This window comes from Psittacula echo (assembly GCF_963264785.1).
Source record: "Psittacula echo genome assembly, chromosome: 2".
Classification (NCBI taxonomy): Eukaryota; Metazoa; Chordata; class Aves; order Psittaciformes; family Psittacidae; genus Psittacula; species Psittacula echo.
The window spans coordinates 119,798,043-119,811,100 of record NC_137737.1 but is presented as its reverse complement, the minus strand read 5'-3'; the positions used below and the strand labels follow the sequence as shown (position 1 = coordinate 119,811,100).

The 13,058-nt window shown below is 38.8% G+C and overlaps 1 protein-coding gene across 2 annotated transcripts in view; it reads right to left on the bottom strand.

The window, feature by feature from the left end:
- Positions 1-1,072: 1,072 nt before the first annotated feature.
- Positions 1,073-13,058, bottom strand: part of RGS20 (regulator of G protein signaling 20) — a gene marked incomplete at both ends in the record, with an annotated part of 38,978 nt that continues 26,992 nt past the window's right edge. For both annotated transcript variants that reach the window (XM_080611652.1, XM_080611653.1), the window contains 4 exons: positions 1,073-1,261; positions 2,743-2,977; positions 3,787-3,873; positions 7,461-7,609. In XM_080611652.1, the coding sequence (XP_080467778.1) occupies positions 1,073-1,261; positions 2,743-2,977; positions 3,787-3,873; positions 7,461-7,609 (660 nt within the window). The remainder of the gene's footprint in view (positions 1,262-2,742; positions 2,978-3,786; positions 3,874-7,460; positions 7,610-13,058) is intronic.

Below are 13,058 nucleotides of genomic sequence, written 5' to 3'. Positions count from 1 at the left end.
TTGTAGTATTTCCTGTGATTACTGATTTTTGAAATACAGTCAGAAATCAAGTGTAATGCTTTGGGGATACTGTAAATGAACATGATTTATTAGTGGATAGAGCCGTTGCTTTTCTTTTGGACAGTTTGAAATAGTGCTGTGTGTGAACAGAATAGTTCTAGCTTCCTTCTTTTCTCAATTAAGTATGTGCATATCTGGAATAGAAGCCTTACAAGATCTGTGAGATAATGGGACAATTTAATATGTACAAAATCAAGATGGCTGATACTGCCGTCCTCTCAGGAACAAATAGTGAAGGGTTTTTATATCTACCTACCAAGGGAAGAGAAGAATACATGAGAATTCTTGTGCTTTGTTTTGGAATTTAAATGCCCAGACTCTTCTTCCTCTTAAGTAAATAATTTAACTTTATAAACATCAACAGTATGAACTTAAAAATGCATTCAGGAGACTCTAATAGTAAAATAACAATTCTTCACCAAAAGATTTTTATAGGCAGCATGATTTCAACCATTAGTTTGCATAAACTTGGGATTGCCATACCAATTTCCATTACTGCACCATGTATGCATTAAATATACCAAGAGAAGTGGATTGTACGTAAGCCAGGTATATGTGAAACTTTGTCTCTTGTAACGCAGATGTTGACAGTACTGTTTTCAGTTTGGGCACAGTGTGGATGGGGCAGCTGGTTTGGTTTTCCAGAAAATTCTAACAATCCACTTAAAATGTAGTCTTCATGCTCAGTTGGTGTTTGTGCCTCAGACATACGCTGCTAACAGTTTTGCTTCTGAATTGCATGCTGTGTTTGAAGAAAAAGAAATACTGCAGTTTTTGAACAACATTTTCTCATCATTCTCTTCATTCTCTTTTGCAAAGACACACTGAGTTTGATCAGAAATTGTAGTTAGCTGATTGTGTCAGAGCCTTGTGCGGGTTTAAATCATTCAGTCTGTAGTAAAACTTGCCTGAGTTATTTTCAGGTAAATATCTGATTAATTCTAAATTCCCTGTGGATTGGTGTAGCCCAGAGTTCTGTTCGTTTTAAAATAAATACGTTTAAGAAAAAATTCTATGCTTCAATGGATTTTTCAGATAAGGACTGAAGCAAGTCCTTATAAATAGCAGAGTTCATAAACCGTGGGTAGGAGTCTCTGTGCATTAAGGTATAAATTTGAAGCTGTGCGTCATCAAAGGTGTGTTGTGAGGGTTCCAGCATATTTCGGTTAATAACTTCTCTTACTCTGGAGTCCAGACTGACCTGCATATTAAAACAGAAAGTCACGTAAATAATACTGGTGCATAGTACATGTGGCGGTTTAGGTTTGTTTTACTGTTTGAAAAGGTAGTCTTGTTTGTTTAAACTGAAAGAGGGTAGATTTAGATTAGATACTAAGAAGTTCTTTTCTGTGAGGGTGGTGAGGAACTGTAACAGGGAAGTCCAGAGAAGCTGTGGCTTGCCCCATCCCTGGCAGTGTTCATGGCCAGGTTGAATGGGGCTTTGAGCAACCTGGTCTAGTGGAAGGTGTCCCTGCCCATGGCAGGGGGTTTGGAACTGGATGAGCTTTAAGGTCCCTTCCAACCCAAAACATTCTGTGATTTCAGCTGGTGTCCTTCAAGAGTGTAAAAACTGATAAATATACTTGGGCAGCAAATGACTTTGTTGAAATTTGGAAGTAGTAGTATCTTTAGTATGGATACAGAAATTTTCTCCCTGAGGTGACTTTACTCTGGACAAGGCTGGCTGTGATCCCATTATTACTGAAACCTGAGAGACTGGTGGACTATTTCCAGACCAGCTTCCTGCTCTGTAATAGAGAGAATTTGTAATTTTTTGTGACAGTTTGTTTCCTTGGGAGTTAGTGCTATTGTAAAGAGACTGAATTTGGAGCAAGCAGTATGACGCAGACGGAAACTGTAACCCTGTTTTAAGCTGTTGCTTAATCGAATTCCTGTTAAAAAGCAGGGTGAATTGCTGTGAACCACAGATATGGCTATATAATGACTCCATGCAACATACAAATAATGTTCTTTTTTTCTGCAAGGCTCTAGTGTCAGTAGAAAGACATTAGTATTACTGGAATAGGCTGACTAGATTTACAGAGCGTTTTTATAAATACATAAGTATAGCTTGCACCACAAACAATTAAGTTTGAGTTTTGCAGTGATACTGGAAGGTTTAAATTTCCAGTCTACTTGGCAGGTTTATATTCAAACTAAACTGAAGTGTCTTCAAAACTTGACACGTTTGCTAACAGCAACAGCGATGTAGTTTTGAAAATTTTCAGGAAGTCAGCATGTTTGTTCTCTACCATATTTTGTCAGCTGCTCTTTGAGTAATTTGTGCTTTGCAAATAACACTACTTGTGGTTGCTGTGCTTTTGGGGAGATGCACACATCCCCTTTCTAGTGCAAAGAATAAAGAAACTCATTCGTGCAACAAAATTTGATCAGGGATAAAGTGATCATCTGTATATTTGTGCCTCAAACTAAAAATTCCACACCAGAATGCCAGGGTAGCGTAGGAAGAGCTTTTGCAGCCAGTGAAAGTAGCTTTGACTACTTTCAGTAGTTTTGAGGTGAGATCCTCAACAATGGGTCTGCCTTTTTTTCCCCTAAATTCCTGCTTGATGACAATGGAATAGAGGGGCAAGTTCTCCCTGAGTATTGTAGCTTTAAACACATGATAGAACTAACTATGCAAAGCAGCATCAAAGAACATATTGGGGAAAGTTAATATACCTCTTTTGGAGAAAGGATAGAAATATAATCTTCATAAATTAGTCTTGCTTTTTCTTCAATGACACTTTTGTTGGATTCTTGTTTCAGTTCCTCACAGGCCATCCAGAAAAGCATATTTTCCTCGCTGAATTCTGTTCGTAGAAATTCACGAAAAGCATTTCTGCCAGCTGGAGTAAGCATCAACTTGTCAAATGATTGAGCCCAGGCATTTACTTCTTCAAGAGTAGGAGCAGGGCTTGAGGAGGAAGAAGAGGACAGGAAGAGGAATGAGAGAACAAGAAGAGAGAAATGAATGGCAGTTACTCAAGCTGTTTGCAGCTACCATCATGATGGAACAAAATCACAAGGTTCATGGGGCTCCATTCCTCACTGGACCTTCCTAGTGCAAACTCTAGTAAACATACTTATGTTTTTTCAAAGTGTGCTTATCAAAAACTCAGATGCAGATGATTTCTAGTGCTTCAATGCTGAAATTGCAATTTACTGTTCAAAGTAATTGCAACAAAGAAGTCCATTTTTTGGACTAAATGCTAAGCATTTTTTTCTATACCCAATAGTCCTTGTTGAATCATTGTTAGAAACGGAATGAAAATATGTAGAAAGAAGCAATGATTCAAAATCCTATGAAAGGTACCCTCCTGTCTGTTACAGGTGCTCCTACCTGTTTGAGCAAGAGGCAGTTCCTGACTCGTGGGAGGATTTGAGCTCCTCTTTATTATTTTCGTAAGGCTAAGCACTGCCAGTTATCTTCATTACATAGCTGCTGGGTGGGAACAGGGTGTGTTTTAAAGTTATTTCAGGAAAAAAGGGAGACTCTGTTCACAGTGCTGGTTTTGATCTGCCATGCTATGCAAGTGGGGATACAGTTACATCCTCTGTATAAATAAGGTAAAAGATTATAGATCTTGGTTCCTTAAGAGCTAAAAGACAGGTGACCGCAAATTCAACATAAACGACAAATTCGGGTAATTCACTTTAATTATCTAGTATGTTTTGTTGGCTTTATGTCATTATAGTTGACAGAACACTTGGTTAAGACCATACCTTTCCTCGCAGTTTGGAATACCCTCTGCTTGCAGTTCATGAGATGTTCTCCTTGCTCTCTCTTCATCTTGATTTCTAACAGTAAGACTGCAAAGTAGCAAACAAAACTTCAGCCAGCTTTATAGAGGAAGAGGCTGAAGGTACACCAGATGCTTTTCCTCTGATATTTGACAGAAATTAGGTAGCAGAGGCTAACAGTAGCCACATTACCCATAGTTACACTCTGACATTAATTTTACACTTGAATAAACCTGGCAAACTTTAATGTAGCAGAATGCTCTTCAATATTGTATCACATACATTTTCTATACAGGGGTTGTAGATTCATAGAATATCTCAAGTAAGAAGGGACCCATAAAGATAATCAAGTCCAAGTGCCTATATATATATCTATAAAGGCACAAGTGTTTATATATATATATATATATATATATATACACGTGTGTGTGTGTATACGTATATGGGATATATATCTATGAATAAATGTACACACGTACCCTTTATTACGTAGCAGATCTGCTCTCTATTGATGCTTATTATACTGTGCATGCCCAATGCAATTTTTTTACTTAAGTTAGATCTGATGCACTGGTTTTAGGAGTTAGATTTCAAGGCTCATATAATCACAGAATGGTTTGGGTTGGAAGGGACCTTAAGGATCATCTAGTTCCAACCTCTCTGCCATGAACAGGGACACCTTGCACTAGACCAGGTTGGTTGGTTTAGTTTTGGTGGTGGTTGATCTTTTTTCTTCTTGGCTTATTTTTTATATCTATAGGGCATGATGAGGGCCAAGACTCTGGTTTAGAGTGGTGATACCATGTTACAAAAAAGCTAGAGTTCAGAAGCTGGAGAGCAAGTTTTAAGCAAGCTAGACACTTCAGTATGTGATGTTGGAACTGTAAGCATCATTTGGGTTTCAGATGTAGATCTAGCCAGACAGTGTGGTAATTGATTGCAACTTTAAGAAAGTGCTAATACATGCTTAAAAATGTGAGGCCTGTGGCATGAAAAGCAGATAAATAATTGCTCAATATCGTTTTGAGTTTGACTGGAAATGAGTATGTCTCATTTGAGACATTGTGGTTGCCCCATCCCTGGCAGTGTTCAAGGCCAGGTTAGATGGGGCCTTGAGTAACCTGGTCTAGTGAAAGGTGTTCCTGCCCATGGCAGGTGGTAGGAACTGGATGAGCTTTAAGGTCCCTTCCAACCCAAACCATTCTATGATTCTGTGATTTCAGTTCATCATTTTAGAATAAGATTTAAAAACTAAGTAGTATTGTTAGTTCTCTATTCTTTTGGGATATATAGGATTCTGGCCTTTTTTTAATATGAAAAGTAGTATATTATGTACTCCTCACACCCAGATAAGAAGTGGTATGCTTGTTATTTTTGGATTGAAGGGAACCAACAGATCCAATAGAAAAGATAAGTGTCTTCATAGAATAATGCATGAAAGGGGAAAAAAGACAAAAGCAGTAACAGCTTCTTTAAGAGAACATGTCATTCCTCAGAAAATGCCTCTCAGGCAGGCTTTTTCCCTAGAAATGTACATGTAAAGAAAAACAAACTAGAGCAATACTGCATCTTCTTAGGATTTGGAAAAGTAACAGGTTGGAGGCTTGCGTTGTGGCTTTAGGAATGAATGCAAGCTCTGAGCATCCAGCTGAGACTCATTTCACTAATTCTTCACTCTAAATCCACTATTAAGAGTATGCTGAATATTGGATGTTCAGCAACTTAGCTGCATGACTCATGTAGACTGCTATTTTTATTCCTATTCATAATTTTTCTGTTCAAAGTGCTTGAGCTATTTTGAGGAAAAGCTCTATGAATAGGGAATATAAATAGCATAATTACGGTTTGTTTTGCATTTCTTGCTACTAGAAAACAATTGTTCTCAAAAAAATCAAATTATTTTAAAGCTAAAACAAGCTGCTCTGTTTTGGAGCCTGTTCTGGTTTCCCAGGTGATTCTGAAATGCAAATAGGAATGTTAGGCATCATGAAATTCAGGTACTTTCACAGACCCTATTGAGTAAATTGCTTTCTTCGAATTGTTTGAATAGCGAGGTGCACAGAAAACGAGCATCCTGGAAAATATCAGGTAAAATAGCAAAAAAGCAGTTTATCAACAATTTAAAAGATAATGCAAATTTTATGTACTCTTAGTAGATAAATGTGCCTTATTTTTTCCCTTTTATGGAAAGACTTGTTTGTGTAATGCAACTCTAGACTGAGCCACTTGATAGTCTGTTTTATGGGACCTATAACCATTCTGTATGATTCTATAGGATTGCACTGGACAGGTATGCACATGACACTGGAAACTGTATTGGGATGCTTTAACATAGATGCTGTCCTCTGAGGCGGAAGACCGTCATCCCGTATGGGTACAGTACTTAGTGTTTCCTTAAACTCTCCCATAATTTACCTCTAAGCACCTGCTGAAAAACTTAGTGGGATCACAGCCAGAGTACTTGGCATCTTGCAGAAGAACTCCAAGCACCCTTTAGTCCTTACAAAATGTTAACTATTTGCATTAGGGAGGGCAGAAGTGAGTATCTCTGCTTCTGATGAGTTGAGTACTAATAGCAAAGGAGTGATCAGCCTGCTCTTGCCTTTAATGGCGTACTCCAAAGCATTTGTATCAGCTCCTGTTGGAAAAAAATGGTGGATTAGCTGTCTAGTCTGGGCTATAATGTTATTTCTGACTTCTTCACCTCAGTGACAGGTTTGCTTGCTTTGAAGTGTGTATGTGGTGGATAGTGCATTTGTAAGAAGCACTCAGCTTGCTCTCAGTGTTTTGGTTGAACTCCTACAGTTGTTTAAGACTTTTTTCTTTTTATTTCAATGCAAGTTCTGGTCTTGCCCATTAATTAACATTTGGCCTTGAACCAGATACGGGACTTTGAGTGGGGAAAGCTTTTGTTTTGAATAAAATCACTTGGATCTGGAGGAGCTGGTAAGAGAGAGATGTGAACACATCATTAATTTAAGGAACCGAGTGATTCCTTTTCCTCTTGCTTTGATTCCTTGATAAATTTTCCTTCTTAACACTTGTCATGGGAGTTCTTCTGAATTATGTTTTGCTTAACTCCTCATCTTCAGCAAATACCCACAATGTTTGAAGTCTCTGATCCTAAGGATCAGCTGGCAACAGTAATTAATGACAACAGATCCAGTTGCCTTTGAAATAAAAGAACAGTGTTGGGCACCTGGTTATTTGCTTTCTGCCCTACAAATTCTACCACCTTCTCCTAACTCCACTTAACAGTCTGTGCTGCATGTTAAGTCCCAGTCCTGGATCTAAAGCCGTGACATATTCTGATATTGCTTTCAGTTTTTACTGGAAACACTGTTGAAGCTCAAGACTGAGAAGAACCAGTCATGCATGAAACAGACCCTCCATTACAAAGTATTGACAACAAAAGTACAACAGAGATACTGTACAGAGATTATTTAAAAAAAAATATTATTTCTATGGCAGAGTAAAAAAAAAAAGAGTAAACTAGAGTAGAAGGTTGTGCATAGTACTAGAGCACAGTAATCTCTCTTAGTTCCAGACCTGCAGAATTACCCAGCTGTTTTGTTTGGCTTGTGTTGTCTGTATGCTGGCTATTGCCTCCCTCCCCTGCTGTTGTGTTCCCCAGAGGCTTGAATGAGAGGGGTTACCATGAGCAGCTGCAGCAGCAGCACCAACAGAAGCAGCAGGCATTGGACCCTCGATTTCCTGCGCTGAGCGGAGCCTGTGCAGCACCTGGGGTCTCCTGGGTCGTAGACATCTGCCGTTTTCGCATCTCCATCCGCTCTGATCCCATGGGCTACAAGACAGCAAGAAAAGGGGGAAGTAAGAAACATATATTTATCTGTTTTCCTTTTTTCCTTTTGTCTGCCTTAAAAGCCTTACCAAGAAGTGCTGAAGGCCACAGCCCCAAAGGAATTGAATTGCTAAATGCCTGATTTATTTATTCTTTTTTTTCCCCACAGAAGCTCTTGGGTGTTGAATGCTTTGGAAGATATACTCATTTGATTTAAGTGCTCTGATGGAAGGCAAAGGGCTAATGAATTCTGCACATGGGTGGGAATACAAAGAAAAGGGAGTGATGATGCAGAGAGTAAAAACTGGAAGTGAGGGCTCTCGAAGAGCTGCAGCTCTTAGTACAGTGATATATAAGCCTAGGAGTTGAAAAGGGTTTCCTGAGGTTTTGACTTAAAGGCCAGTCCTAAAAGAAATGGTACAGAGTAGAGGTAATTACAGCCTATTTTCTTTCTTTGTTTCTCTCTTTCTCTTGATTAGCCAATGCACAGGCTGAGTGATGCTTGAGTGATACTTCTGAGCTCTCCTGAAAATCTGGCCATTGGTGAAATGTCTCAAACCTGCTGGATGCCCTGTAGCAAAGGGAAAGGGACAGTCCTTATCTGTCCATTATAGGTCTGACTGCCACAGTTTCTTTAATGTGTGTTTCTGTCAAGGAGTCATCAATTGTTTCTGTAAGACGAGGAATTACTAATGGAGAAAGCACACAAATGGATGTTAGTATTTAACATGCATGTTTTTGGTTGCCTCCCCAACTGAAGACAGCATGAAACAATTTTTGGTGGTAGCACTGGTTTTTGCACTGTTCTAGGACACCTTTTTGGAGCCTGAATTCTGCAGACTCTGCAGAGAAGGGGTGTTAATGACAAGTACCCTTGAGGTCCCTGTCCCTTTCTGACCTTTCTCTCTATGAGCTCAAACCTGCTCTACAGCACTTAATGCTCTCCCTATTATGCTGAGTGTTGTGCCACATCTAAGTGACAGATGTCTTTTATAGATGAAATGCCAGCTTGTACAAAGATGAGTGTCTTTCTTTTGATTGTATTTGATTTTTGGATACATTACTAGTCATCCTCCTGAGTCATGGGATCCCTGTGTGTGTAGGTTTTTTCAGGTTGCTAAACCTTTTGAGGCCATGACAACTGTGGGGGAATGAAAATCAGCTGCTGCCGATTTTGAGTTCTTTTAAAATTGATAATTGAATACAAGACATGAAAGTTCACAATGTGATGAACTGAGCACTGGAGGGTTAAAAGTTGTCTTCCTTTCTGAAATGCTCAGCCGGGTTTAGGAAATATTACTGTTGTAGCTTGAGGGGAGAATGCACAGACATTGCCACAGACTCCAAAGAAGTGTCAGGAGAAAAAAGGAGATTATTTCATCAGAGTGCAGCATTACATTTTGCTATAATGTTTTTTTATGCAGAATTTGTTTCTTACAGAGCTCAATACTTTTTATTTCTGTGAGAACCACCCACTCTCCTAAGAGGAAATGGCATGACATGCTGAGAAGAAGATGCACCTGTTTTGCAGGGAGAATAAAATGTAAGAACAACAATGCAGATAGAAATGATAACCCATTTTGTAACTGTGTTCACCTCATCTAACAAACAATCTCTAAATGCCCAGAAATAGAAAATCAGAACAAGAACACAGCTCCTAAAACCGCCACAATCCTTCTTGTTTGAAAATGTGGAAGAATAAATGCGAAACGTAGAATATATTTGTAGATTCAGTTTTCTTTCCTTCAGAGTTTCAGATTCACAGGAATAGAATGAAGCCCTAAATACTAATTTCCTTCCAGATACCTACACTTTTTAAAATAGAGGATCTTTGTATTTCGATTAGAAAATGATAGCATATAAAGCATTATTGGAATGATAACATATCTAACAATATTTCAGGCTGCTTTGGACAGTAAACACATTATTGATTAGAAAAGCATAGCTTGGATTCAAATAATGTGCAGTTTATACAGACTAATCCAGCTACTCTCACTTTCGAGATGTTTTATGTGGATAGTTCACACATTCATCTCTCTAATCCCTATTACAATTGAACTGACAATGGTCTGAAGTAGAAGAGCCGGTTCCTGTTTGCTTTTTTTTATTTTTAGAAGAAAGGTAAAGGATGGCAGAAGTAGGAAGAATATGCTCTTCCTCCCTACCTCATCCCACTGTGACTTAGTTCAAGAGATCTTCTGGATCCATTGTTACCATTTCAGGGTCTTCAGAATTGCTCTTTGACATCTTTAATGAAAAGGAAGAGTATAGAAATAGCTGTATGGCAAAAACTGTTCAGCAGCATCGTGTCTTTGTTTCACTTCTGAATCATACACCTTACTTGTAAGTTTTCTGGTGCTATGGATTTTTATGAATGTTCATCGTTGCATGATATTTCACACAGTTTGCAGAAAATGAAGGATCGAGCAACACAAAAATTCAAGACACACTTTTTCAGATTAAATGGTGCATTTTAATTTTTATTTGTCAAATGTATACCAACTTATTGAGTAAGCAAGTAGATTTGGTCATTTATGTGATGAAGACTTTCTTTGAAAGATATTTTTAGATGCTTTCATAACAGAGCTGTATTAGAGTAATGGGAAATAAGAGAAACAGGACTAGAATGTATCCATTGGCTTAAAGACAACTCAAGCTCTTGAATTACAGAGCTCTTCAGTGATTATCATGCATGCATTTCCTGTGGCAGTTTTCAGTCATATTGTACATTTGATAGAGGTTTGGAGTGGATCACAAACTAATTTGGATGTGACTTCTGTGGTGTATTAACAGGAATACTGTGGTAAGATACAGGAATAATTTACTCCTCTGTGCAAGTACTATGGGTATTGCATGCCAAGAAAGAGCATCTTTTCTGTCTAACAAGATGTTTAGAAAGTATGATTTATGCAGAAAAGCTGTAGGAGTTTGGGTTGTTAATGTAGAAAGGGGAACTGAGAAGCATATTGATCATCTGATCAGTAAAAGGTTATGGTGTGTTCCTATTCTCTGTTTCTTTCAGAGAGAAATAATGAGTTAGCTTGGGCTAAGTAAAATCTAAGCTTGATTTTTATGGATAGCAAGGTAGAGAGCTGAGCACTGGTGCAGGTGATTACAAAGTGTAGAAACTCCTTTGGCAGATAGTATTAAGACAAAAACGTATCAGACTGGTCCAGTTCATAGCACAAGCAGTGAGTAAGTGATCCATCCCAGCGTCATTTTTCTAACTTCATTCTTCCCTGCCTTTTTTTTTTTTTTTCCCCAAGGTGTTGTCAAGCACATCATTCTGTCTGACCTTTCCACCTGGACCGGCTCCCTTTGGCTACATAGGAATGATTAATCTGCAGAAACGGATGTCTTACATTAGAATTCTAGGTTTCTGTGGTTCACCCTCTAACCAGAATTGCAAACTGAAGTGAAAATGTTCATGTTTGCAGCACAATTTGTTTCAAGGGTGTATCCCAGCTGTGATTGTACTGAGACCGTGCACTGCCAGACATGAGCCACTGAATGCATAGGAAGAGATGGGCTCTGCCTAAAGGATATGTCTTAATTTCATATATTGATGGATATATAGTGGCTTTCTAAATTTCTTTGCTTTTTACAAAAGAGATGTAATTCAAAAAAAGAAAAAAGAAAAGAGGCAAACCAGGCAAACCCAAACCCTACAGTTTTGAAGCTGTGCGTGCTGGTATAAGAAGTTTACTATGAGCTCCCTATCTGCTGCTTTTGCTCTCCCATAAGCTGCTTCTTGGCTGGCATAGAAACAAAGGCACAGACACTGAGTTTGTGCAAGTCATCAAGGATTGTTTTTCAAAGAAAAGCAGCTTAAAAAGTATTAAGGCTGTCCAAGTATGACTGTACACAGAGCAGTATAATGATCTTGGAAGGTGTATGAATAAAAGTCATAGAGATGAGATCTTGCAGCGAGCTGACAGAGCTATTAATGGGATGCAAACAGAAAGTCTTGTTTTATGTATATGGTTGTTTTCCTGCTACCTCTACTATATCGAGATTTTCACTATGGGTTGTCCAAGTTCTCCATCATGCTTAGCTGCTTCTTGCTGCAGCCACCACAGCTGCGTAATGAGCCTTTCCAGACAACTGCTCCAATTACTGTTTTGGGTTGTGCTGTGTGCAGGAATGGACAGTAGATTTATGAACATCTCCAGTGAATATTATATGAGTAATTTACAAAAATTCTTTGTTTCTTTATAGCACAGCCCACACTACCAGCAATTTAAACAGTTGCTTGGCTGACTTGCGGGTCTGTGCGAATGAAGGTAGCTATTTTTTTGCCCTCAGTAGCCTTCAGGTGCTCAAGTGCAAAAAGGAGAGGATTTTTTTTTTTTTTTAGACCTCCAAGTAAAAAGTTCTGTTCATATAATGTTATGGTTGTTAATTTGGGACATCAGATGGTCAGACTGGGTGATGTACTGTGTCAAACCAATTAGTAAGACTAGTGCCTGTGTTCTTTGCATCAATGATGAGATTAACAGTATGTATTTGTTGAAGGATTATTCACCTGTGGCTCCTAGTGCTCTAGTACGTGGTACCAGTGATTAGCAACCTCTTCAAGTTCATTCTCGCACATTATTAATCCAAAGAGCCTCAACAAACTGTAACCAAAACCAGTGGAAGTGTGACTGCTAATTGTGCAAGAGGGCTTTCCTTATTTGCTAGACTGATATTGTGGGTGATCAGGTGGTTTTAATAATGAAAAAATCTGAATCATCAACAGCATTTTGATCTAACGGCTTACGTTGAAATTGTAAAGGAAATTATATCTGTTGACACCTACATTTAGCTACACAAGTGGTGGACTGTGGAAAAAGGATAAAAGGCACATGGGTGCCCCCGCCAGCTCCTGTATGTCATTAAGTACCATTAGAGGTGGTCTAAACTTGACCCCACAACCTGACTGTGATGCTCAAATAATGATCTCTGTTTTCTTAAACCAGTAGTATGATGTTGCAAAGAAATGCAGGTACAGAGCTGGACAGGGAAAACCTTAGTAGTAGCAATCAGTTGGAAGACTTTGGAGCTTAAGGAGCTCTCAGAGCTGAAGTGTGTGTAAAAGCAAGTGCATTAAAGGATGAGGCATAGTTTAGAGCTGTTATTTGGCTGTAGAACAAAAGGGTGCACTCCTGAGGAGAGCAAGGTGTACACATGGCCCTGTCAGGTATATCACTTAAGTCTGACAGGAGACTGGTTTTCAGTCAATACGGCATTGAAGTGAGAAAGAACCTGCGATTGAACTGGGCAGATTTCTCTCCACAGAGAAATTACATAATGCAGTTAGAAAAATAAATAAACTTGGTGCATTTTCTGTAAACACCAATGCAACTGTTCTTCCATCAGCCAAAATATTCTGTTCCTTATTACCAGGTGTGCACTTTGAAAATGGCAATTGGTAAATACAGCCTGTTGTCACACCAGCCCGCCCAGGACA